General features: G+C 39.2%; 1 protein-coding gene and 4 non-coding genes across 5 annotated transcripts; 4 read left to right on the plus strand and 1 right to left on the minus strand.

Annotated features, from left to right (window-relative positions):
- Positions 1-1,167: 1,167 nt before the first annotated feature.
- On the plus strand, positions 1,168-8,103 carry LOC134209448 (uncharacterized). The gene is made up of 2 exons (XM_062685433.1): positions 1,168-1,316; positions 7,410-8,103. The coding sequence occupies exons 1-2, from the start codon at positions 1,168-1,170 to the stop codon at positions 8,101-8,103; spliced, it is 843 nt and encodes a 280-aa protein (XP_062541417.1).
- Positions 8,104-15,456: 7,353 nt separating this feature from the next.
- On the plus strand, positions 15,457-15,528 carry Trnae-uuc (transfer RNA glutamic acid (anticodon UUC)). The gene has a single exon. It is a non-coding gene; the product is annotated as a tRNA-Glu (tRNA).
- A 1,262-nt stretch (positions 15,529-16,790) lies between these two features.
- Trnam-cau (transfer RNA methionine (anticodon CAU)) lies at positions 16,791-16,862 on the plus strand. Its single transcript has one exon. It is a non-coding gene; the product is annotated as a tRNA-Met (tRNA).
- A 4,767-nt stretch (positions 16,863-21,629) lies between these two features.
- Trnam-cau (transfer RNA methionine (anticodon CAU)) lies at positions 21,630-21,701 on the minus strand. The gene has a single exon. It is a non-coding gene; the product is annotated as a tRNA-Met (tRNA).
- Positions 21,702-24,439: 2,738 nt separating this feature from the next.
- Positions 24,440-24,511, plus strand: Trnam-cau (transfer RNA methionine (anticodon CAU)). The gene has a single exon. It is a non-coding gene; the product is annotated as a tRNA-Met (tRNA).
- The last annotated feature ends 433 nt before the right edge of the window (positions 24,512-24,944 follow it).

The following is a 24,944-nucleotide window of genomic DNA, read 5'->3' on the forward strand; positions in this document are numbered from 1 at the left end:
ACTGTATTTCGGGTGTTTAGATGATTCCGCCACTATAATTTCCCAGAAAATAAACGAAGATCTTGCTAATATTCATGCTTGGTCAACTGAGAATAGGTTATCATTGAATGCCGACAAAACTAGCGCTTTATTTCTAAGCCACTCTTATTCTAATATTGTCTTGAAACCATTACTTAAGTTAAACAATATAAATATAAATTTTACTGAAGAAGGGGTGAGTTTGGGTATCACTATTCAATCTAATTACAAATTCGATAAATTTATATTCAAACAATGCGGCAAGATTTACGCAAGTTTACGAACACTCTATGCCTTCTCGTCTATCTTAAAAAGTGACATTAAACTCAAACTTTTCAAAAGTCTCATACTCCCCCATTTCATAGCCTGTGATTTCCTCCTAGGTGAATCGTCAATGTTCGCCGGAAATAGACTGAAAATAGCATTAAATTCATGCGTACGCTATGTTTATGGTTTGAATAGATATGCCAGTGTTTCACACATGCAACACAACTTATTGGTGTGTCCATACGCAAAATTCTCACAAATGAGATGTTGTTTATTTCTATTTAAGCTCGTTAAAGCAAAAATTCCCAGATATTTACATGACAAACTTAGACCATTAAGAACAATTCGCGCCAAAAAATATCTTATACCAAGCCATAACACGTCTGCATACGGTAATTCATTTTTCGTAAGAGGTATTTCCTACTGGAACTCATTACCCAATAAAATAACCCTAGAAGAATCAACATTAGCATTTAAGAGGAAATGTATAGAGCACTTTAATTTGTAATTAGTTTTAGTATTTAGTTTGAATTGTTCTTCGACTTCAATGAATAAAATGATGCAACGACACACTGCTACGCTAACAAGATATATGTAACGCCTAAAAAGACAGAAGTCTTATGTTACAAATGTTCAAATAAATAAAAATAAAATAAAAATAAAATAAATATAAGTTAAACTATATTAAATATAGCTATATAATACTAAACTTCGTTTTTGTCAAAGTTATACTAACCATGAATAACCATAACTTAATCGAAGCTGGGGTCAACCAGGCAAATAGCGATTTAGCATGAAATTTATACTATTTGGTTTTAATTTATCTCAGAGTGTACGAAATAGTAGTTTCTACCACGGATTTTTTTTTTCGGTGTGTATACAATGCACATCTCCATGCAACACAAGTATCCATTAGTGACCGCGTGCGTGACGGCTTGTGAAACCATTTTCGACGCACGGTACCAAACCCCGACCCCGCCAATTCCAGGAGCGCCGCACTCTCTCAGCGACGTCGAGTACGTGGTGGGAAGGTATGTTTCCATCTTCTATGCATCTCCATCAGCAATGGGCCCGAACGATTAGCAAAACAAAAATTGTAACCGCCCCCCCTTTTTTTAAAATAGATTGTGAGGCATACATCCAAGCGTTATATAAATTTAAAACAAGAAAACCATTCCAATAAATTGATTGGCCTTCCCTGGTTCGCGCACGAAAGTAAGGAGGTAGGTATAGGGTTACTCAGTTTCCCTGGTCCAAAGCTGACCCTGAGGCAACTGAGAAGGTGAGCTGGCCTGGGCGTATGGACGTCGACACCTCAGGACGTGTGGATGTCCATGGGTGGTTTCAACATTAGTCTACATCAGTCAGAATTATTAATCATGTTCATAATGTTCACAATATTGAAAAACGTCGACAATCCATTATAAGATAAGTCTTTTTTGTGACTTACAGTTGAGAAAGCAAATCATGCTACACGTAACCATGTGTCTAGATTACAACGATTACAGAACGAAAATCTCTTGAAATTATATTCTATTGGATGGTGCATCAGTACATCAATGAAGTAACAGCTGGACAATGAAGTGGTAGCCAATCGGAGTCAAGGGAGGGAAGTATTAGTCTATTACTACTATCTCCAACAGTTGTTAACCAGTTGACGCGCAATTCTTTAAACAGTCCATCCCGTGGAAAGCTTGACAAGTATTGCAAATTCCATCAGTCAATTTGTTGGATCATTTTGCTGGAAGGAGATTTCGCACAATTCATACGTTACATAACGAAGCGCTCAAAGAGACTAGATCTTGGATTCAGGACAAAGTGAGTGATTTTTTTAGCTTATCTGTCGTTCCGGAGTAAATTCTTAGGACATACGAGAAGCTAGGTACGTACCATTTTTTTCTGACAATGTTTCATTCATTTAGCTTCCATCTTAACAGATAATACATAATGAACAATTTGACGCCACAATACACGGTTCAAGACCACATCTCTCGATCCTCGATTGTGCCCCACACTCGCCGGTCAGTAAAGTTCTGGTCCATAGTCAAGCGGACAACAAACCTCCTGCTGCGCTACGATGTCTAACCCACGGTCCTTGAGCACATCGGTGGTCCTCTCGCTGATTATTCATTGCTAGTTTTTTAGCTTATTTGCTAGCCTGATACTACCCCACTATGGGGAAAAGGGTGGTCATTAATCGAAAAAATTACTATCTTCAATTTGTCTAATTTATATATCATATGAAAGCATATAACCTAGATAAGAGAATCGGGAAATATTGAAGCGCTGTGTTTATTCAGTCAAAAGATATGGGCTGGCGAAGGGAAAAAAGCTGATGAAAATAAAAAATCATTCCTTACTTTGATTTGTATGTTATGAAGTCAATTTTTATCCAAATATAAGGTTTTATATACCATTTCAAAGCTTAAAACCTTAGCTTTGAGATAGTTTGGTTTGTTTTACACGCAAAGATTAATATCAAAAAGTTGTAGAAGAAAAACTTTAGTTATCATAATTATTTGCTATAAAATGGTCCCGCAAACCTAATGTCCCCAAATGTCCCCTCATCTGTAAATGGGAGATTGAAATATAACCCTAGTACCACCTTTTTGTGAGTGATTTGCTTGCGCATATTTGCGCGTTTACAAGAACGCAGCAATCAAAATTTTCTTGAAAATTGTGGTTTTTATTCTCTATACCTGATAATGATTAAAAAACGAGCAACATTATCACTAGAAATATGATTGTTTGCTATTTTATGCATGCTGTATTAGATACAAACAAAAAAAATGCCCCAAAAAAATTTTTTTTTCGTTGTTGACATTTTGTGAAGGGTTAACGATGGAGTTTACAAAAGGTTCTTAAATATTCCTTCACATAATATATGTTGCATAGAAACAGTTTTCATTGGAAAAATATTTTTGGCCGCCCATTTGTATGAGAATTCCCCATAGTGCACTCCCCTGAATTTCCGGAGAACCATTCCACCTAAATTTCCTGTGGAACATAGTGCACAATTTTGCTTAGAGTCCCTCACTGACACTCGGATGATGATCAGCCGACCTAAATACCTATGAGCAACAGACGCTGTTGCGAGGTTGCGAGCCGCTCCTAACATGGAGAACTGAGACGAGACCTGCAAAGACGGCTTCATTTTCCTAGTTCTGACACTTGTTCTTCTTTTCATCACAGTTGATCATCGATTTTTTCAACTGTTTCCTTGAGTTATTCACCTAAATTCCGGGTAGAATCTTCTGAGCACAATAAAAGTGTTTGTAAATAAATAAATATAACAATAAAAGTATTCTAGAATACTTTTCAAAGAGAAATACTACTCATAAATCAAAATCATTCGAAATACTTTTTAATGGATACCAATACTTTCACACAAAAAGGTGCTGGTTGCATCTGACAATTCGTGACAGCGCTTGCTGGTTGCAAATAAAGTTACATTTTTTCCTCTTTGCAAGTCACTTCCCAGATGGAGAACGGACACTCGATCAGATTTTCACCCAGGAGTGGAGCAACCCCTTCCCTGCCACCGTTCGACCATAGTTCCCACTGAGGTTGGGTACCCGGTCTTTCCTAAGGTTGCTCGTACCCCGGCCGCCCGGCTCCACGAGGTAGGGACAGGAGTTGCTGGGTCTAAGGACCGCCAGATGGGGTCTATTTTATTCCGTCAGGTACGCGAAGCACCAATGGTACGCATTACATAGCATTTGCCATGCCCACTCGTCATTATTAGCAATTAAACTAATTGTCAGTCAAAAACTTATTTTTCGCCAAACCAAGTGTCGTTGCCTACCCAATATATTTTTTTATGATTTAGGTAACTTTTTAACGTCATTTTACTGTGTTTCATATATTATAAATATTTCTTTGTGATCCGGATTGCGGGGTCGCTTGTTTTTTCCAAACGTGTCCCACAGTCCCACTTGGCACCATCTTACAAAAAGATGCGATGAAGTATCCTGGCAGTTATCTTGATCATTCGCACCCGAACCAAGCTAGACATTGATTGATACAGCAACCTGGTTGGCTCCGTGCCACGCGGCTCCTGACTGTTTTACTTCAGCTTCCTCCAGAACGATGTCAACGATTGAGATGCTGTTGAAAGATAAGATCAGAGAATATAATTTACGCTCCTTAATTTTACACTCTTTGTATCGTTCACTCTGGGTCACCTTGGCAACTTAACTAAAAATTCAACTCAAGATAAATGACCTAATTGATTAATGATAGCAAAACAAATGTCTCATATTCGTCAATGGCAGTGCATAACTGCAGAGCTTCTACCTGTTCTGCCCAGACCACCACTATCGGTAACGCAAATTGAAATTATGAATTTCATCGTTCGTAGCATATTCATGGTTCTCACATCAGTTTTTGTATTGAAGTATTGAATTTGTATCATTGCAATACGTATTCTTAACCAGGACTCAGGAGACATTGTAAGCTTCATTAAAAGGTTTCCAGGACAGATGTTGTTATGCATACTTTGCAATTCACTTTACAAATTAAAGTCAAATTAATGACCATCACCGAGGAATGCACCAAATTTCAATGAGACACCCTTCTACCAAGCCGAAATGTCCAGAAGGTGCGAAAATACCCATTTGGCCGTCGATTACGATTCCATTTTGAGACTAAGTGTTCAACCAGCCATGCAATAATTTCAGTGCAGAAAGTAGTGTTGCCAGGATACAAATTACGCTGGTCGATGGAGAAAATGTAAAAATCGCGATGTCCATTGGTTGCAATGGGATTTCTAAACCTCAGATATGGTTTAGTGTTTGACCCTGTTGATTGTTTCTCAATATTTCAAACATATTTATTTAATCAATTGTCATTTAAATTGAATGACTTTTCCTGGTACCTACAAATAACGAAAAATAACAACACAAAATAAAACAAACTTTTCAAATACTCGCTTCAAGAGCAGAACGGTATGGAAAGTCTGGCACCTCTGGCTTAAATAATCATTATTATAATATGTACCTGTTATCTGTTTGCTAAATGCAGTCGCGGCATGAACGAGAATACATACGAAGTCATTATTTGAAAATTATCTTTTAATTAAGTACCATTCCATTTCATAATCTGAGTTGCAACTTTGTAGCTTTTGACCAGTGCATTTCTTGCCTTACGAATATCGAAATCCGATACCGGTTATTTTGTACCCTGAAGCGTCAAGAAATTCGAAATTTTCAATCAGTATGAGGGCCATCATCACATCAGATCACTTTTCAACGAGTTGCAACATTTTAACTGTGGATGCGGATGAATTCCCATTCTCATTAGGATCAATTTAAAAGTGATCAGCATCCACTTCGAGCAGGGATCGATGGCTCATGTCGGCGTGGCGGTGGCTCTTAATGAGCCTATGCTTGTGCACGCGTTTGATGCATGCGGCGGCGTTGTGCAACTCTCCCTGCCTGAGGCGACTCATAAAATTGACATTGTACATAAAATTTTGGGATGAAGTGTCGCGCGTGTTTTTTTCCCCTGATATCGTTGATGTCATGGGTTCTGAAGGATACCAAATTATCATATAAATTGAAGATGCAAATTTTAACTAATGTTGAAGCTGATTCCCTAAGTGAATTGAAGTCCAACAAGTTTATGGCTTCAAAGTCACATGTCCCTAATTTAAATTTCTAACAAAATTTTCTCGGTGGGTAGTTAAAAACAACCATCATCATTAAGAACTTATTAGTTATAAAAGAATATGCTTAGGACCTGACCGACGAAATGTCGGCAAAAGTTTATTGAATTATTTTACGTACTGGCTCATGAAATAATTTGCCGAGAAAAATGGTCGTTTTGAACCAACCGTACCGCGTCCCACAGGTATGAGGATCAGGTTAAAAAAATAATATAAAAGCTGCTAGGAAAACCTCATTGTGACATTGTATATGCAGAGATTTAGAATAATTTGAGATATTCAAGATTTTACTTATTTATTGTACAACTTATAAAATGCACAGAATGATTGTTTGACTTAATCCTATTTTTAAAAACTAATTTGCTAGCATTAAAGTCGAAAAATGTCTAATGGATTATTTTTACCGTAATGTGTGCGTGTGTGCACAGTGGTATATCAACTCGCGCAAATTACCTCTAGAAAGTAATTACCTATTTCGGGTGTCTGTTTGGCCTTAACACCAACCGTCGGTAGTGTAACAGTGGCGTCAAACACCAGTCTTCCTCGGTAAATTGAAGATTTCGTGAAATTTGATGGAACAGCAGTGATTTTAGTGAAAATTTGGTAGTGCAAATATCACGCGGTATCGCCGCCGTGTTTCATAATACCCACACACTCATAGTCAAAATATCTGAAACAAAGTGCCGTGCGCCGAGTGCTAGATAGTGCCAAACAAACAACAATAACAGTAACGTCGTATTTGCGTGTATTTTCTCTATTGCGAAGGCTGAAAGTGAGAAAAAGTTACTGGTTCAACCGGACAAATGTCCAGCAGCTCCGCTGGCCCCCCCGAGGGCACAGCAGGAATAACAGGTCAAAGAAATGTACCTGAGTGGCTGCTTGGCTCAAACGAATTGGGTCAGGTAATGGTGCTTGTTTTGCGCCGCAAATTAAACGATAACGTCACAAATGATCAGCATAGAGAAGATGTTCCTCTGCCAGACTCTTTCATAGTGGGTAGGTCTATCGAGCAAGAAGTTGGTGTCAAAGAGGCCAGAACAATCAAAGCATCCCGAGAAGGCCGAGGATCGCGCTACATCCTACGGACTAACTCCAAATGCATTGTAGATAAACTGACAAAAATAACAAAGCTAACAGACGGCACCAACATCGAAATTATACCCCACCCAACTCTTAATACTGTATAAGGAATAGTATATGACCCGGATACCGTAAATACAGATGAAGAAGAAATTAGAGACTACCTAAAAACACAGGGAGTTCACGCTGTACGCCGAATTAAGAAACGAATGCATGGAACATTAAAAAATACCCCCTTGTTAGTCCTTTCGTTTCATGGCACGATGCTTCCGAAACATGTATTCTTTGGCCTTCTGCGAATGCAAGTACGTGCCTACTACCCCACGCCAATGATGTGTTACAAATGCGGCTCATATGGACACTCTCGGAAACTCTGTAGACAGCCTGAAATCTGCCTTCGATGCTCTGGCCTACACGGCATATCAGAGGGAGAACAATGCGAGAACCCCCCGTGCTGTATTCAATGCAAAGCTGACCATCCCACAACCTCTCGTGAATGTCCAAAATATAAGCAGGAAGAACAAATCGTCCGTCTAAAAGTTGACAAAGGTATATCGTTCGCCGAAGCAAGACGCATATTTCTTGAGAATACAAGGCAGGAGACATACGCTGGAGTTGTGCAGGAACATATTCAAAAACAACTTACTGAAAAGGACCAAACGATTGCTACTCTACAAAAACAAATAGCTGCCCTAAGGAAAGATCTAGCCGATCTTAAACAAATATTGAAATCACGCCCACAGAGTCAATCACCCTCACCACGCAATCCACCAACAACATCCGATATTCGAAATCTATCGACATCTACAGCTAAACATCCAAAGGTACCTGAGCACGGCGATCGAATACCCCGTAAAGAACAACCTTTTACCTCCCCACCATCGAAGCGACGAGATAACCGCAAATTCGACAAACAGGATTATGACGTCAATACCCGTAGTAGGAGCGGAAAACGGCAGATGGAAATATCTCCTATTGAAAACAACAACTATCGGGGGAAACGTATATCAACGCCAAACACAAACAGCACCACCTCAAACAACGACAAGAATAATGGACAAGAAGCCCTATAGAATACCACACTGGAACACCCAAGGTAACGACCCCGCAAAAAAAAGGACACGAGAATGAATGAACAAATTCAAACAGCTTTTGACAACACCGGTAACCTCAGCAATCTCCTGGAAACTGCTCTCAGTCAACCATCGATAACCACAATGAACGCTGCCGAATACGATAAAATACACAACCTCAACAGCATACCATCGACCAGCAAGACGACAAACTACCTACAACATGATTCGCCATGCGCGAGGCCTTCCACGCCGACCCTGACCAGGGATGTACCGGAAAATTCCGATGAACCTCTGGCGGCAGTCGGCGTGGGCAGCCCGCCTTCACAGGCAAGTACCTTTTCCTTTATAGTACCTCGTAAACAGTCACGTACCACCGCATTTCCAATTAATTCAAGAAAAATCGCCCCACCTCGCATTGTAAGCAACAAAATTATCGCCCCTATCGGCGTTACTCGAAGAGGGGAGGGAGAGCGTGCAGTAACCTCCCCCCTCCTATCACAGAGATCGGATGTCCAGCGGAAATCGGACGAGGCCATCCACCAGTGCCATGCATCATTACCCCTCTCATGGAATCCGGCCGACATGGCCACTCTTCATCACCTCAACAACCACCTGGATACTGCTTTCAGACAACTATCGACGACCACAATAAACGCTGCCGAATACGATAGAATACACAACCTCAACAGCATACCATCGACCAGCAAGACGACCAACTACCTACAACATGATTCGCCATGCGCGAGGCCTTCCACGCCGACCCTGACCAGGGATGTACCGGAAAATTCCGATGAACCTCTGGCGGCAGTCGGCGTGGGCAGCCCGCCTTCACAGGCAAGTACCCTTTCCTATATAGTACCTCGTAAACAGACACGTACCACTGCATTTCCAATTAATTCAAGGAAAATCGCCTCACCTCATATTATAAGCAACAAAATCATCGCGCCTATCGGCATCACTCGACGAGGGGAGGAAGAGCGTGCAGTAGCCTCCCCCCTCCTATCACAGAGAGTGGATGTCCAGCGGAAATCTGACGAGGCCAGCCACCAGTGCCATGCATCAATACCCTCCCCATGGAATCCGTTCGACATGGCCATTCACGATCACTTCTCCACACAACTTACAAACCACAATCAAACTATTCCCGCATACTCAGCCAGGAAGATAATTTCTCCAACTAGCAAGACGTTCCATGCAAAGAACCACTTCAACAGAAATCCATCAATCTGCCAGATCATCAAACCATCAACATTCGATTCGCCAAGCGCGAGGCTCCCCACGTCGACCCTGATCAGAGATGTACCAGAGAAATCTGAGGAGCTTCTGGCGGCAGTCGGCGTGGGTCGCCCAAAACTCCGGGCAAGTATTCAAATACCTTTTCCTCCAATGAATCGTCCAAATCCCACTTCTCATATCACCACCTCAAGTGCTGCGGAAAAAACGTATCCACCAACACACTGCAACAGTTCAGTCACTGACGCATTAGGTTACAATAGGTGCCATACAGTGAACAACAGGGTGAGCGAAGAGCAACCACAGTTTTCAGCACACTGCTCATCATCCAGCCAACTAATGGAGCCCCATCACGACTATCAAGAACCTACAACTCCGTCTGAAGCTTCAACAGAATCTGACACAGCGACGCAACAGACCTCATCATTTGCAGTTCAATGGAACATAAATGGACTCCGCTCTCACAAAAACGAGCTTCAAATCTTGATCGCAAATTATCAACCGATTGTAATATGCTTGCAAGAAACGAATGCTGATAGCAGTCGATTACAATCTGACTTCCTAGGACAAAACTATCATCTACTGCTCAGTCATTGCTCAACTCACGGCAGGCAAGGAGCTGGATTAGCAATTAAAAATGGAACACTATACCAGCAAATAAATTTCAAAACTAACATCCAAGCAGTAGCAGTCCAGTTGTACACACCAACAACAATGACGGTTGTATCTATCTACCTCCCACCAAAAGATAAAAATGCTGTCGAGATGCTAGGCAAACTTTTGGACGAGATGCCGAAACCAATCCTCATACTAGGTGATCTTAACGCTCACCACGCTGCCTGGGGGAGTAGTACCGTCAACTCAGCTCCAGAATCTAAAAAGAGAGGCGAAGCTATCCTAGATTTGGCTGTGTACCACGACATGGTCGTCCTTAATAATGGCACGCATACCCGCATCGACCCTTCCACCGGATTATCGCAAGCCCTCGATGTATCACTATGCTCGGTGTCTCATGCTACCAGTTTTACTTGGAAAATATTACTGGACTACTCTGGTAGTGATCACCTACCAATTCTGATCGACGTACCCGGCAACCCAAAGAGATCCAATCTCCGACCAAAATGGATTCTCAAAAAAGCCAACTGGGAGCTTTACGAAAACATTACGAATGCAACCCTACGTTCAGGATGCAAGTATACGGTAGAAGAATTCACCAAGAAGATGATTGATGCTGCTGAGGCAAGCATCCCAAAAACTACAGGTAATACAGGACGAAAATCTGTCCCCTGGTGGAACGAGGAAGTGAAATCAGCAATCAAAATCAGACGAAAACGTCTGCGCACCCTGCGCCGCCTGAAAGAAAATGACCCACAGAAAGTCGCCGCACTCAAAGAGTTCCAGGAGGCACGCTCGGTCTGTCGCAGAGCAATAAATGAAGCGAAACAGAAAAGTTGGGAGAACTTTGTAGAGAGTATCAACCCAGCTACCCCTACAAGCCAAGTATGGAATAACATAAATAGGCTTCAAGGAAAAAGACAAAACAGCACGATAACACTCAACCTACCGTCAGGCCACTCAAACGATGGGCAGCTGGTTGCGAATGCACTTGCTGACGAGTACCAACAAAAATCATCAGACGCGCAATATGCAGAAAGTTTTCGCAAGAAACACAAAACAAATACCTGCTCTATGTATAAGACCCAGCGCGCAAACGTACACAAATATTACAACACAGATTTCACCGTAGAAGAGCTCACGTGGGCACTAAAACATCGAGGCGGTGGTTCTTCAGGAGTAGACGACATAAACTACACACTTTTGCAGCGTCTCCCACCTACTGCGAAAATCGCTATGTTGGAGCTATTCAATAGAGTATGGGAAAGTGGCAATTTCCCGGCACAGTGGAAAATCGGCATCATAGTACCCATCCCAAAGCCCGAATCAGACCGTAGTAAACCCGAAGGATACAGACCAATATCGCTACTCAGCTGTCTAGGAAAACTATTCGAAAGAATGGTTAACCGCAGGCTTATCACCGAGTTGGAGGCAAAGGGAAAATTAGACGCACGTCAACACGCTTTCCGCCCAGGAAAAGGTGTTGACTCTCACCTCGCCAGGATGGAATCGCTCATTCAACACGAAAGTGATGAGCATGTAGAGATAGTCTCGCTTGATATCTCAAAAGCTTATGATACGACACACAGACCCACTATCCTGCACACCCTCGCCAGATGGCGAATTTCGGGAAGGTTAATGAATATCATTTCCAGTTTCCTATGCGATAGATACTTCCAAGTAGCTGCGAATGGCGCACTATCCACAATGAGAAGAGCAGAAAACGGAGTACCACAGGGCTCCATCCTGTCTGTAACACTCTTTCTTGTCGCTATGCAGCCAATATTCGACAAAATCCCAAGCGATGCAGAAATCCTGCTGTATGCAGACGATGTCATACTGATAGTGAAAGGTAAAAACCATGGTACGATCCGCAAGATACTAAGGAGAACAGTTGGTGCAGTAGTGAAATGGGCCAACGGGGCAGGATTTGAAATAGCCCCAACAAAATCTAAATTACTCCATGCATGCTCGATACACCACCGTAAACGGGGACGGACCATTAAAATAAATCGAATTCCTATTCCTCGAGTACGAACTCTAAGAATTTTGGGCATATCCCTTGACTGCAAGTTTAATTTCTTGAAACACTTCGCAGCTGTTAAGCAATCTTGTCGATCAAGATTCCGTATTCTTCAGATACTCGGGAATCGACTCAAACGAAGCAGTAGGATAACTCTGCTTAAAATAGGTTTCAGCTTAGTTGTATCGAAACTACTTTTCGGTGTAGGGCTCACGAGTTCTAATATCAAAGCGATGGAAATAGCTCTAAGTCCCATCTACAACGAAGTAATTCGAAAAGCCTCTGGTGTCTTTCGCACAAGTCCTGTGCCTTCTGTTATGGCTGAAGCCGGATGCCTCCCCTTTCGATTAGCACTTATTCAGCGACTTTGCCAGCTGTCCGTTCGACTATTGGAAAAAAACGACTGCGTGGGATATCCTGTAATACAGAGAGCCAGATCACTTCTGATGGACGCAACCAAGTGGACCTTCGCAGATGTATGCAAAAATACGCGAACTTCAGACAGAGCATGGTACGCACTACCCCCAAAAATCGACAATAGCCTTAAACGCAGCATCAGAGCTGGCGCTAGTAAGATTACTGTACTGCCACAATTCAACGAACTTATTGCAAAGTACTACGAAACACACGAGCAAATATACATTGATGGCTCCAAAGACAATAACAGAACTGGGGCGGGTATTGTTACTCCCACCAACAAAATTAGTCTGCGGCTTCCTGATCCATGCAGCGTGTTCTCTGCCGAAGCTTTCGCTATCAAAACAGCTGTCTCAGTTATTCATAACACTGGAAAGTTTGTTATCTTCACAGATTCGGCAAGCTGTATCGATGCCCTAAATGGTTGCCAATCTAAACATCCATGGATACAATCAATTGAAAAAAGCATTGAAAACAAAAACATTACTTTTTGTTGGATTCCTGGACATGCTGGAATAGCTGGTAATGAGAATGCCGACGAATTAGCCAGACAAGGACGACTCCAAATACAACTGGGCATCCCTATGCCAGGACAGGATATTGTACGTGAAGCGAAAAATAAAATATGGGAAGCATGGTCTTTGGAATGGCACCACAGTCAATCACATCTACGACAAGTTAAGTCATCACCGTCAAAGTACCCAGACCGTAAATGCCCTTCAGAACAGCGCGTTCTTACACGAGCTCGCATAGGACATACACGTCTCACTCATGCACACCTGATAAGCCGTACCGCCCAACCTGTGTGCAACTACTGCGGAGTGCAACTAACAATCCATCACATTCTAGTTGAATGTAGAGGTCTTGGAAAGATCAGGGAGGAATGTTGCATTACGGGATCACTCTCTGAAACACTCGCTTACAACAAAGATAAAGAGAATGCAGTTATAAAGTTTTTGAAAGCCTGTAAACTGTTTGATGAAATTTAAATTGAATTGAAATGTAAAAAAAAAACTAGTATTAAGCGGACACGAATGTCATCGAAGTGATAAAGTGTCTTTAATAAACTAAACTAAACTAACTAAGTAATGTGTGCGGTGGCCACGGATCCATAACAGTTGACGAGACGGTGCATGAAATCGAACATTCTCCAAGATGTAACGGCAGTCGATGTTGCACGTTATGACGTCGAAAATAAACAACCTCTGAAGCATCACTCGACGGTTTGCCAATAGTTGTAAGTCAATCAAAGCACAACGATTTCGGTATGGAGGCAGGTTTGATGGATCGTTCCATGGTAAGCGGTGCGTAGGCGGTGGCGTAGTTGATGAAGCGTTTTTGTATTCTCTTGTATTGTTGTTAACGGATTAAAATATTCTCGAATTCCTAAGCCGAAGCATCCCATGGGGACAAATTATTTCACAATTCTAAGTAACGGTATCCAATTTTGTCCAATGTTTGGAGTCAGTAATCAATTACCTTTCTTTTATTGATAAAAACAGAGTGAAAACAAAGATTTAGATTTCTTTTTCGCTTTGATCATTAAAAAGAAAATCAAAGGTTTCAGTCCCAAAATTTGAGTAAAGAACTAGTTGATACGAAAATTATTTTAAGCTTTTAGTGGAATGTATTTACTTGTCAAAAGACAAATTTGTACAATTCCATTTAATTCCACTACTTTATTGTACACACTCAGTTTTTATTTCTGCAGCTCGGCAAAAATCCGCACAGCCGTGCGTCAGCAAAATAAAAAACTGATATCCCGGCAAAAATGACGTTTGTTAGCTGATTTTCGGCAAATTATTTGCTGGTTTTCAGCAATTTTGACAGAAATCTCGGCAAAAATCATGTTTGCTGGGGTACGGCTGTGCGAATCTCGGTAAAAGTTGAACATTTTGCTGAGATCCCGGTAAAAAAAATTAAGTGTGTACCTTTGACAGATACGTATTTCGTCCTCAACAGTAAGGCCGTCTTCAGTGTCTCGTACTTGACTCGACTGTTGAGGTCGAAATACCTATCTGTCAAAGGTACAATAAAGTAGTGGAATTAAATGGAATTGTACAAATTCGTCTTATAACAAGGAAAGAACTAGTTGTAAGCTGAACTTCATGTAAATTTAGAGAAAAGTTACAAAAATAACGCCAACGTAGCTAACCCATAATTGCGTAGGGAGTCTACTTACGAGAGAATGATCCAAGAAAAACGTTTGCTCCATCCGTACGATGTTCTCGTATTGCAGTGGAAGATAATTTTACCGAATGAGAGTGCGAGATGACATGGTAAAAGACCTCTTAGAATCAGTTTGATCAAAAAAGGCACGGTGCGGAACGAATGCTAAACACAAACAATAATTACTCTCTCGCTACGTGGTGGAGAGAGGATTGCTATTTTATGAATGGACCGACGTCCATTTGTAAGGAAGAGTTTTTGTTCGGGAAACATATGCCGACGAAAAGCATCAATGAGTGTGTTTTCAGTATGATGAATGAACGGGCGCCAGACTTGACTCATGAATGAAATCAAATAGAAATATCATACATATCTATATCATCTATAAAAGAATGTGCTTCTAATTTATACAGAATGTTGTTTGTGGAATGTGGCTTTGGTTCAACACATAAAATCACTCGTAAAATTGTGTATTATTACAAATAAAGACAATAATAATAAGATATTTTTTTATTGGTTATAACATTGAAAAAGCCTTAGTGGTGTATTTGGGCTGTTGACCTTCATAGAAATTCTCACCCGAACCATATTAGCGATCTTTTGCAGAAGTCGTGATTCAACTGACCAGCTATTAAGTAGGGAAACGGTTCGGCACTTCATCTCATAGCTCCCATTTCCATCTCATCAAAAACTAACCAATGAAAAGGCATTTGATTTGTTATTTAATTTTGTGATTTTTTTCAGCAGTGAGCACGCATATTAGCAACAAGAAGTGAAGCAACAAGATTGGTGCTGTATTTCTCTTTTTTGCGATGAGATGAATATATGTTCCGTGAGATGGAAAATGGAACAGTTCCCCTAATACGTGTATGATCTGAATTAAACATATATGGTCCCATATGGTCTAGTGGCTAGGATATCTGGCTTTCACCCAGAAGGCCCGGGTTCGATTCCCGGTATGGGAATGTTTTTTTTTATGTAAGTAAGTGCATACAACAGCAAAGATAGTTTAGAACATGGTTTTGCCTTACTCGTATACTCAGTATGCGTAAAGGCTATACGTTCGCTCGGAAAACAAACATTTTATAGGAGGCCATAGTGATATACCAATCGACTCAGCTCCTATTGAAAATGGTTTCCTTTTGATTGGCCAGATCGCGCTGCGGGATTGAAAGTTATGGCCAAAATACTTTTTTTTACGTGCACGAGAAAGGTAACAGCACCGCTAGGTGGATTAATCAGGGTTTTTGTAAGTGGTATCTTCGGAGATAGCAGCAAATTATCAACCCAGAGTAGATATTGAAATCTTCTGATTTATTTTCAGTTTTCAGAATTTACTAACATTTTGATATTGCTAAAAATTCTCCAGTATTGCGTTTCTTATTAATTACTACTTACTAGGCGAACCTGCCTTATCTCGCTCGGTTTTTATTTTTTGACTGTCAATTATTTAGTTGATTGCAGCGTCACACTCTAGATCGATTTTAGTTCGATCTTGGTGGCTTTCTTTAGAACTCATGAAACTGTTGCATTTTGTCAATTGTTCAACTTTCTCCGTAAAATTGATCAGCTATTAGTATGTCTGATTTCTGATCCCAATACTAATCGATTGGTGAGGAAATCTTGCAAATCGGTCATCCCGTTCGTGTGTTATTGCCTCAAAAAATGAAATCTCGTCAGATCTTCGAAACAACTTATTTGTGAATATCATTATACTAAAAGCATACAATTATGTATAAGTTTAATATGAAGAGAACATGTATAGATGACGCAGAGCTTCAAAAAAGCTGTGGGCAAGGGGAGGTATTGCGCACGGTGTGGCTATTCATATAGAAAATGCTTCATACAAAAAGTTTGACATAGCAGGGGAGTTGTTAAAGCTGGGCAATTTATACGTTACGTAATCAATGCAAGAAGAACTCCCGAAAATCGAAATTTAGTTTTTGGTCCCAAATGTTCTGTAGATGCATGAAACTTCGAAATTTGATGCCGTTGTGGAATAATTGGATGTCCTATGCGACATGGAAAATTTTCAGGGCTATCTTTGTTAAGGAGTATAATTGGCATGGCACACAATTTAAGATTATTGCACCAGTGTGTCATAAGTATAATACAGTATATGTATGGGAAGCTTGCATTTTTTGTATAAGAACCTTGCAGAATCTATATATAATTCGCTATTATTGTTAATGTGTGTAAATGAGTAAATGATAATTGTTCCATGTGAAGCAGAGTGGCGCAGTGGAAGCGTGCTGGGCCCATAACCCAGAGGTCCGTAGATCGAAACTACGCTCTGCTATTCATTATTTTTAAACACTGTAACAGTTTTGCCCAAGGCGTCTATGGATCACTGTAAACCTTCACGCTTGAAATTAACTACTCAAAACATAGTCAAATTCGACTCACTTTCATTAAAAATTGGACTAGGTACTCAATATTTGCGTAGGAGATATCACTGCACTCAAATGATGATTGCGCTCAATTGGAATGAACACAGGAGCATAAATTAAATCACGAGCGTGATGAATATAGAATCAACATTCTTGCAACATAATTCAACGTGTTCTTTTAAATCTAAATAAATTTAAACTGTGTTTGCTTGTAAAATTCAATCAAATTAATTCCTAATCGGCGCTAATTTGAATATCAAATGTTAATTCGTTTGTTGGGATTAATTGCATTTTTACGTCGTTGAATTTTCAAAATTATTTGCTGTGTATGCTATCTTAAAATCCTAATCGTTCCTCGTGCATCATAAAATAAAATGAAGAGAGCAAAATAAAGAAATTGAAACAGCACTTTGAGAAAACTCATGATTACTATCTACTTCCACTTACGCTCTTACAGAAAAATGGATTTTGATATTTTAGAAAACAATGTTTCATCAATAACTTCGAGGTGCAATGGCCGATCAAGCCAATCTCCAACAGCAGGAAAAAATAGACCGTCTATTTTTGGCATCCGCCGTGATGCTAGGAGTGATTTTGCACAAATACGCACCCACACATGCATACCGCATATTATTATTTGAATACAAACTGAAGTATTGGGTTTGTCGATTACTAATAACATTTTATTAAGCATTTCACATGAAAAATTAACCTCGGGAACACACAATATGTAAGTATTTTTTACATACTCACAACCTCTGACTCTCTTTCGCTATTTATGTATTCATCACAGCAAACTTTTTCAAAAGCGTTCATGTTTTATGGCATAGATCATCAATTTCCAAAAGTATGTGCCCAGAGTGAGGACCGCAACAAATTCGGTAAAGTATTATTAAAATATCTTATCATTTTATCTGCTTTCCAACAATAGTTGCGGTAGTGCTCCTATAGTTACGAGTCCCATATGAAAACAATGGGATTCGCAACTATAGGAACACGAACTAAGAAGTACCGCAACTTTTTCAACATTGCACCAATAATTGGAGGTACCATTTTAGGTACCTAATAATGATAGATTCTTTCTAGTTTAAAATATTATTGATGAGCCTTTGGATGCATACTTCAGGTAAGCAAAATAAAGTACAGACTTAGTGTGAGTAAAGAAATAGTGATTTAACTTGCTTAGTTCCTCCACTTTTGGGTCTTTTAACCTATAAAGAAATGAAAATTATTTAAGAAGAAATTTATTTTCAAGGCTAAAATCCCTCAATTCATAATAAGACAAACATTTAAAATATGCCCACCTTAGGGTTATCCTGAATAAAAAAAACATTAGGTTAAATACATGACACAATAGCGAATTTCAACCAAAGATTATTTTAAACTGTTTTCAGAACAAACATTTTTCTCAATCACCACCGACGACCATACAGATGTTAGTGGGACCGCTACTGGCGCAGCCATCGTCTCAAGTCAATTCAAAAAGCTGCTCTCACGCGCGCGTTTGCGGTTTTGCTTGAAATCATCGTGCGGTTGTCATCAGCATCGGCAGCGTTCAATAGAATTTGTTTAAATTTTTTAGTAGAACAGGTTTGTCGACAGCGAGTTAAAATGAGGAGAAAATTGCATTTACACAATTCTGCTGTCACCGACGACAGCCACTTAATGATTTTCCGCTTATTTGCTACATACGTCATCTTTGTGAATAATTTTCTGCAACAACTACCCGTCGACGGGTAGACAAGACACGTCGACGACAGGACACGACTATGCACAGGAAAAATGAAGCGGTGAGCCAAAAGGTGCGTGCGTTACAGTAATCTGATGTCCGTGTTGGGGATGCATGAACGGAGTTGGTTAGTTCTGAATCTTTTACCAGACGTGAAAGAACTAAAATTTTCAATAGTTTAACGTTGATAATCAATAGTTTTAAAACAATTAACGAATTGGTGGAAAGTTTCCGAAACTATTGATAATAAAATCTCGAAAATGTATCGAAAGATATAGTCGCTATTAACTTTTGAAATTTTACATGATTTCGTGACGGCTCCCAATTTGGAAATTTTCATTTGGCACCCTGTATCCGAGGCTTCCCCTTAGACGAAGTTTACGTCAAAATGCTGGCAAATTAATTATTTTGTGTAAAATGGTGATTCTGAAAAATCATAATCTTGAGAGAAAATTTCACTTGGCAACAACTGACGCCATCCATACGAATACATATTTTCAGCACCTACGTAACCGTCACAAACCCCCCAAAGGGGCGTGGCTACAGGTTCAACTTTATTGATTACAAGAAAGCAGCTCTTTCGCGCGCGCGAGCCATTTCGTTTGAGATGTCGCGAAGAGCAGACCGTGGTACCACCTTTGGCATCGGCGGATCACCTACCGGAAATTTTATTCCCGGCGATGGTGTGGGTCGCGCGGTCGTCGTCATTAACATTAGCAGCGCTCAGTTTAAATTTTCTTGTATGAAGTAGGGGGAATGACGGCTTTGGCAGGTTTTGTTCTATTGTCAGGGGGGTTTTGTTGGCCAAATTTTATGAAATCTGGCCACAATATTTTTTGATATGAAAAGAATGTTTTGGCCAAATTTGAGCATAATTAGTTACAGAAAACCCACTGACAATAATAGAACAAAACCTGCCAAAGCCGTAATTTCCCCTACTAACGATTGGCTACCATCAATGAAAGTAGCTCTTAAGTCACAACTTGAGGCGAGATGAATTTTGATCAAAGTAAAACTTAATTGCTTGGTGATAGCAGATTGTTTTCCGTCGGTAGTAGAATCACGAGAGCACGATTCAGAGAAAGACTTATAATTATGGTAGATAGTCATCCATGCGAAAACATTTTTGCAGCTTCTCCGTTTGACGCGCGCTCCTGATTCTATATACATACAGAAAACATACGATGATTCAACTCATCCATGAGCTTTTAGGTGCTGAAATGCCACGCGCGCGCGGGAGAGCAGTTCTGCGGTATGACTCTCTTTGTTCTCCGGTATGACTGCAAATATTGTGTAATCGTCACACACCCCCCAAAGGGGCGTGGCTACAGGTTCAACTTTATTGATTACAAGAAAGCAGCTCTTCCGCGCGCGCGAGCCATTTCGTTCGAGATGTCGCGGAGAGCAGACCGTGATACCACCTTCGGCATCGGCGGAGCTCCTACCGGAAATTTTATTCCCGGCGATGGTGTGGGTCGCGCGGTCGTCGTCATCAACATTAGCAGCGCTCAGATTAAATTTTCTTGTCTGAATCTGAAATAGGGGGAATGACGGCTTTGGCAGGTTTTGTTCTATTATTGTCAGGTGGGTTTTTTGTTGACCAAATTTTATGAAATTTGGCCACAATATTCTTTGATATGCTATGATATGATATGATATTGGATATGAAGTACTAACGATCGGCTACCATCAATGAAAGTGGCTCTTGGGAGCGTCCACAAATTACGTACGGGTTTTTTGTTGACCAAATTTTATGAAATTTGGCCACAATATTCTTTGATATGCTATGATATGATATGATATTGGATATGAAGTACTAACGATCGGCTACCATCAATGAAAGTGGCTCTTGGGAGCGTCCACAAATTACGTAACGCTTAGGGGGGGGGGGGGGGTTGGGCGAAGTGTGACGACCCATACATAATTTTTAGATGCTTCATACAAAAAGTGTGACATAGGGGGGAGGGAGGGTTGAAAATGCCTAATTTTTGCGTTCCGTAATTAAAGGATCTTCCCTTAAGGTGACTTGGGGAGGCACTACACACCGTATTATTTTTCCTATCTTTTGTCTTTTTCTAACATTGTCACCTCGTAATTTTGGAGTGGCGTATTTCGGTTTTCAGTTGTTTGATGTAACTGTAAATGTATCAGCATGTAGATTTCGAGTAAGCACGCGCCGGTGATACTTTTTCAAAATCATATTTGTTGTAAGAAAAAAAAATTAAGCATTAATGATAATCAATAGTATCAAAAGAATTGGCAAATTGCTGAAGGGTCTCCGAATCGATTGATAAGCAATAAATTAGTGATGAACTCTAATTTTTGAAAAATCACTTTAATAAAGCTTAAAAAAAAAAAAAAAAAAAAAAGATTGATAAGCAAATGTCGAAAATAAGATAAAGACGCTATAAGCGTTTGAAATCTATCCTAATTTCGTGACGGTCTCGAATTTGGAAATTTCGGTTTTACACCCTGTATCTGAGTCTTCCCCTTAGACGTAGTTTACGTCAATAATAGCTGAAATGTATGGCCTTTCGAAATATTCGGCGACAATTATTAGTTTTACGCTCGTTGCGTTGACTACTTGAAGAACTTATTATTATTAAAATCTTTATTAAAGAGGTTTTTAGCACAAGGCTAGTTCACCTCCGAACCTTGAAGAACTCTAGAACATATTTTTGTAATGTTGTTCCACTTATATGTATATATGAGCATGAAAAAAGTATCACAGTTAGCAGAGCGTAGTAGGGTTATCCTGTATTTAAAAAAACCTGGAATGTATGGCCTTGCGAAGTATTCTGCAACAAACTTATTAGTTTTGCGCTCGTTGCGTTGATTACTCGCAGATCTCTAGGACATGTTTTTGTAATGTTGTTCTCACGGCTTAAGTTAAATGAAACTAAGAACACTTTATATGTGCATATGAGCATGAAAAAAGTATCACAGTTAGCAGAGCGTAGTTTCGATCTACGGACCTCTGGGTTATGGGCCCAGCACGCTTCCACTGCGCCACTCTGCTTCACATGGAACGTTTATCAATAACTCAATTTTTATTCATTGCGGAAGTTCAGTCTTTTCCTGTTTCTAGACGTTTAACTAGTACAATCTTTGAATGATAAAAAATGTAGATTAGTACTTAAATCCATTTTGTTATTCACATCAAAAGCTTTTTAAACTAATGATTACAATTTAGAAAGCTAGCTTTTTAAATTTTAATTATTAGTTTGAAATTCTTGAGCGCCACAAGATCCACAAATGCTTATCTCAAGTGGAAACTTCGAACAAATTTTGTTGTTAATTTTGTTGGTTTCACAAAAGTGAAAGATCTTTTACCATTTCTTCTAAATCATTTATTCGCAAAATATATTTATAGAGAATATGATTCAAGAAAATCGTTGAGTTGAGAAGAAGACTGTCAAGCTTTTTCGACATTGCCTCGATGGCACAGTAGGTAGCGCGTAAGTCTCTAATCTTAAGGTCGTGAGTTCGATCCTCATTCGGGGCATTTGTCTTTTGAGAATTTATCGTCTCTGCCATAAAACACCTATTGCTATAGTTTGCTGTGATGGAAAAATAGTGAAAGAGAGACCGAAATAGTGAGCAATTTTATATAGTGTAAATAATTACTTGCATGTGTTCCCAAAATAATCGATGAGCCATACACCACCACTTCATTATTTATTTAGAGTTATCGATTTAAATATTTCTGCCATGTCAAACTACATAGATTATACAATATACATGTTCATTATGAAAATGGCATAATCGATAGAAAAAAAGAGAGTGCGACTATTTTCATTTTGTGGCTTTCACTCATTATAGTACTGAAATGTAGTTTATGATGATGAATGACTCCACTTCAGCTTTAAATAAATAATACTTGCTTTTTATTACCTTGCAGTCATTTCATTTTCATATTTTTTAGAAAATTCATTCGAATTTTTTTGTTTAGTCTAATCAGATTTCGATCCATGTTCTAAGATAAAACAAATAATAAAATTTATTCAAATTTCAAATATTTTTTAAAGATTTAGACTCCTCAACTCATGAAAAGATTATGATGTTGACAATACAAAACGGTCAACAAATTAAAATAATTACAGATCCAAAAATATTCGCAACAGTCTGCAATTAATCTGATGCGTGTTTTCTTTTTATCTTATTTCTTCTAATATTATTTTGTTCATCTCGCTGACTGCTTGCATAGCTCTGAAAATATTTTCTAAGATATATTTAGATAGTTTGTTTACGGGGATGTCCTTGGTGAAATTTGTATACATTGACCAATAATGAATTGCTCAGAATAGATCTGGAAAAGTGAAGTGAATTGTTTGTGGGTACTAGAAGTGATCATAATTTCCTCAGTTCATTTAACCGGGATTGGATCAGTTTGGTGAGATTGTTTCAATATGTATTTTATATAATTTCAAAACTAAATACGCGCTGGATTTGAAAATCCGGAAGTTTGTTTATGGATCCATTATCCAATTGATAATGGTAGAATAAACAGGCGGGGCTTATTGCAAGTGAAAGTGGCCTCGGACTGTACGTGAGTTACCAGAAAGTCTGAAATAGGTCACTGGAGCTGCAATAGCGCTAGCACCTTCTAACTCCCGGGCCAAAGCTGACTTTATTACAGACAGCTTTCTTCCATAATACCACTGCCGGACCGTATAGGAGTTAGATTGAAGATACACAAAGAAATCAAAATGTTCCATCAAAAAAAAATAAAAAAAAACTCATAAATAAATCAATTTCAGCAATAAACAATTACAAAATTTTCCACAAAACCAACTTTTTTTTCCATAAAAATTAAAACATTTCCACAAAATAATCAATAAAGAACCATAAAAGAATCTCCATAAAAAAACCAAAAAAGCAATAAATCTGATAAAATTTCCCATGAAATTGAAACGCTTTTAAACGCTTTTAATGAAGACCGTCTATTTTTGGCATCCGTCGTGATGCTAGGAGCCATTTTGCACAAATACGCACCCACACATGCATAACGCATATTATTATTTGAATACAAACTAAAGTATTGTGTTTGTCGATCACTAATAACATTTTATTAAATATTTCACATGTAAAATTAACCTCGGGAACACACGTATATATAAGTATTTTTTACTATTTGATTACATAGTCACAACCTCTGACTCTCTTTCGCTATTTATGTATTCATCACAGCAAACTTTTTCAATAGCGTTCATGTTTTATGGCATAGATCATCAATTTCCAAAAGAGCATAATTTTTTTCGCAAAGTTTAGGACGACACGGTATGCCCGTATGTATGTGTGTGTATGTTTATGCATAAACCATAAGACAAACATTAGCCAACTTTCCATATAGTAAACCTTAATCGATTTCTCGCAACAAGTTGTGTTTGATAGGGGAAAGGCCTAGGTAGTTGATTGGTATTGAATTTAATAACGATCGGTCATTCCGTTTGAATGTCGATAGATACAAGATTGTTGTGTAAGCTGAATGTGAGTAAGGCAGTATCACTAATCGTCCGACGTTTTAACTAACTAAGCATCATCTTGTGGCGCTTGAAAATCAAATTAATAATTAAAACAATAATATTTAATGGTTTTAATTCCATAATCCCTAAAAAGAATAACAAAGTAGATTTAAGTACTCATCTCTTTTGATTTTTTAAAGATAAATTGTTTAAGGTTAAACATCTAGAAACAGGAAAAGACTAAACATCTTTTATTAATGAGAATTGAGTAACTGATAACCACGCCATGTGAAGCAGAGTGGCGCAGTGGAAGCGTGCTGGGCCCATAACCCAGAGGTCCGTAGATCGAAACTACGCTCTGCTAAACTTTCTTTTTTTATATGCTCATTTTTTTAATCTTCATCTAAAAAAAGGTCAGTTGGGAAAAACTCACCAATAGTCATGAACATATCAAGTGCGAGTTGAAATACGCCACTATCTTATTGCAATAATCATGCGTTTGTTTTGTCCTTCATTGTTGAGAACAGTGAAATAACGTTTCCCGCATAGGAAAAAAATGGATTTGTTTATTGCATAAGTAAACACTAAACTGCGCTAAATTGCATAAATTTTCTGGCAAATGGAGAACATTATGCAATTTTGCACGGAAAACTGAAGGTGAATCGCGTTCGAATCCATTCCAACTTCATCACGCTTTTAGGCCACATAACTTCAAAAGCAACAGCGTAAAACTGTTTTTCTTCTTCGCTCAGTTGTAGCATGAACGACTACTTGACTACTAAAATAAAAACTTCTCC

Source organism: Armigeres subalbatus, chromosome 2, assembly GCF_024139115.2.
Source record: "Armigeres subalbatus isolate Guangzhou_Male chromosome 2, GZ_Asu_2, whole genome shotgun sequence".
NCBI lineage: Eukaryota > Metazoa > Arthropoda > Insecta > Diptera > Culicidae > Armigeres > Armigeres subalbatus.

What these genes read in the sequence shown, in the direction of transcription:
- LOC134209448 (XM_062685433.1), top strand. Translation starts at nt 1,168, where the DNA reads ATGCACATCTCCATGCAACACAAGTATCCATTAGTGACCGCGTGCGTG. An exon ending in GTCGAGTACGTGGTGGGAAG is followed by an intron (nt 1,317 to 7,409) that starts GTATGTTTCCAT and finishes GAAACTCTGTAG; the next exon opens with ACAGCCTGAAATCTGCCTTC.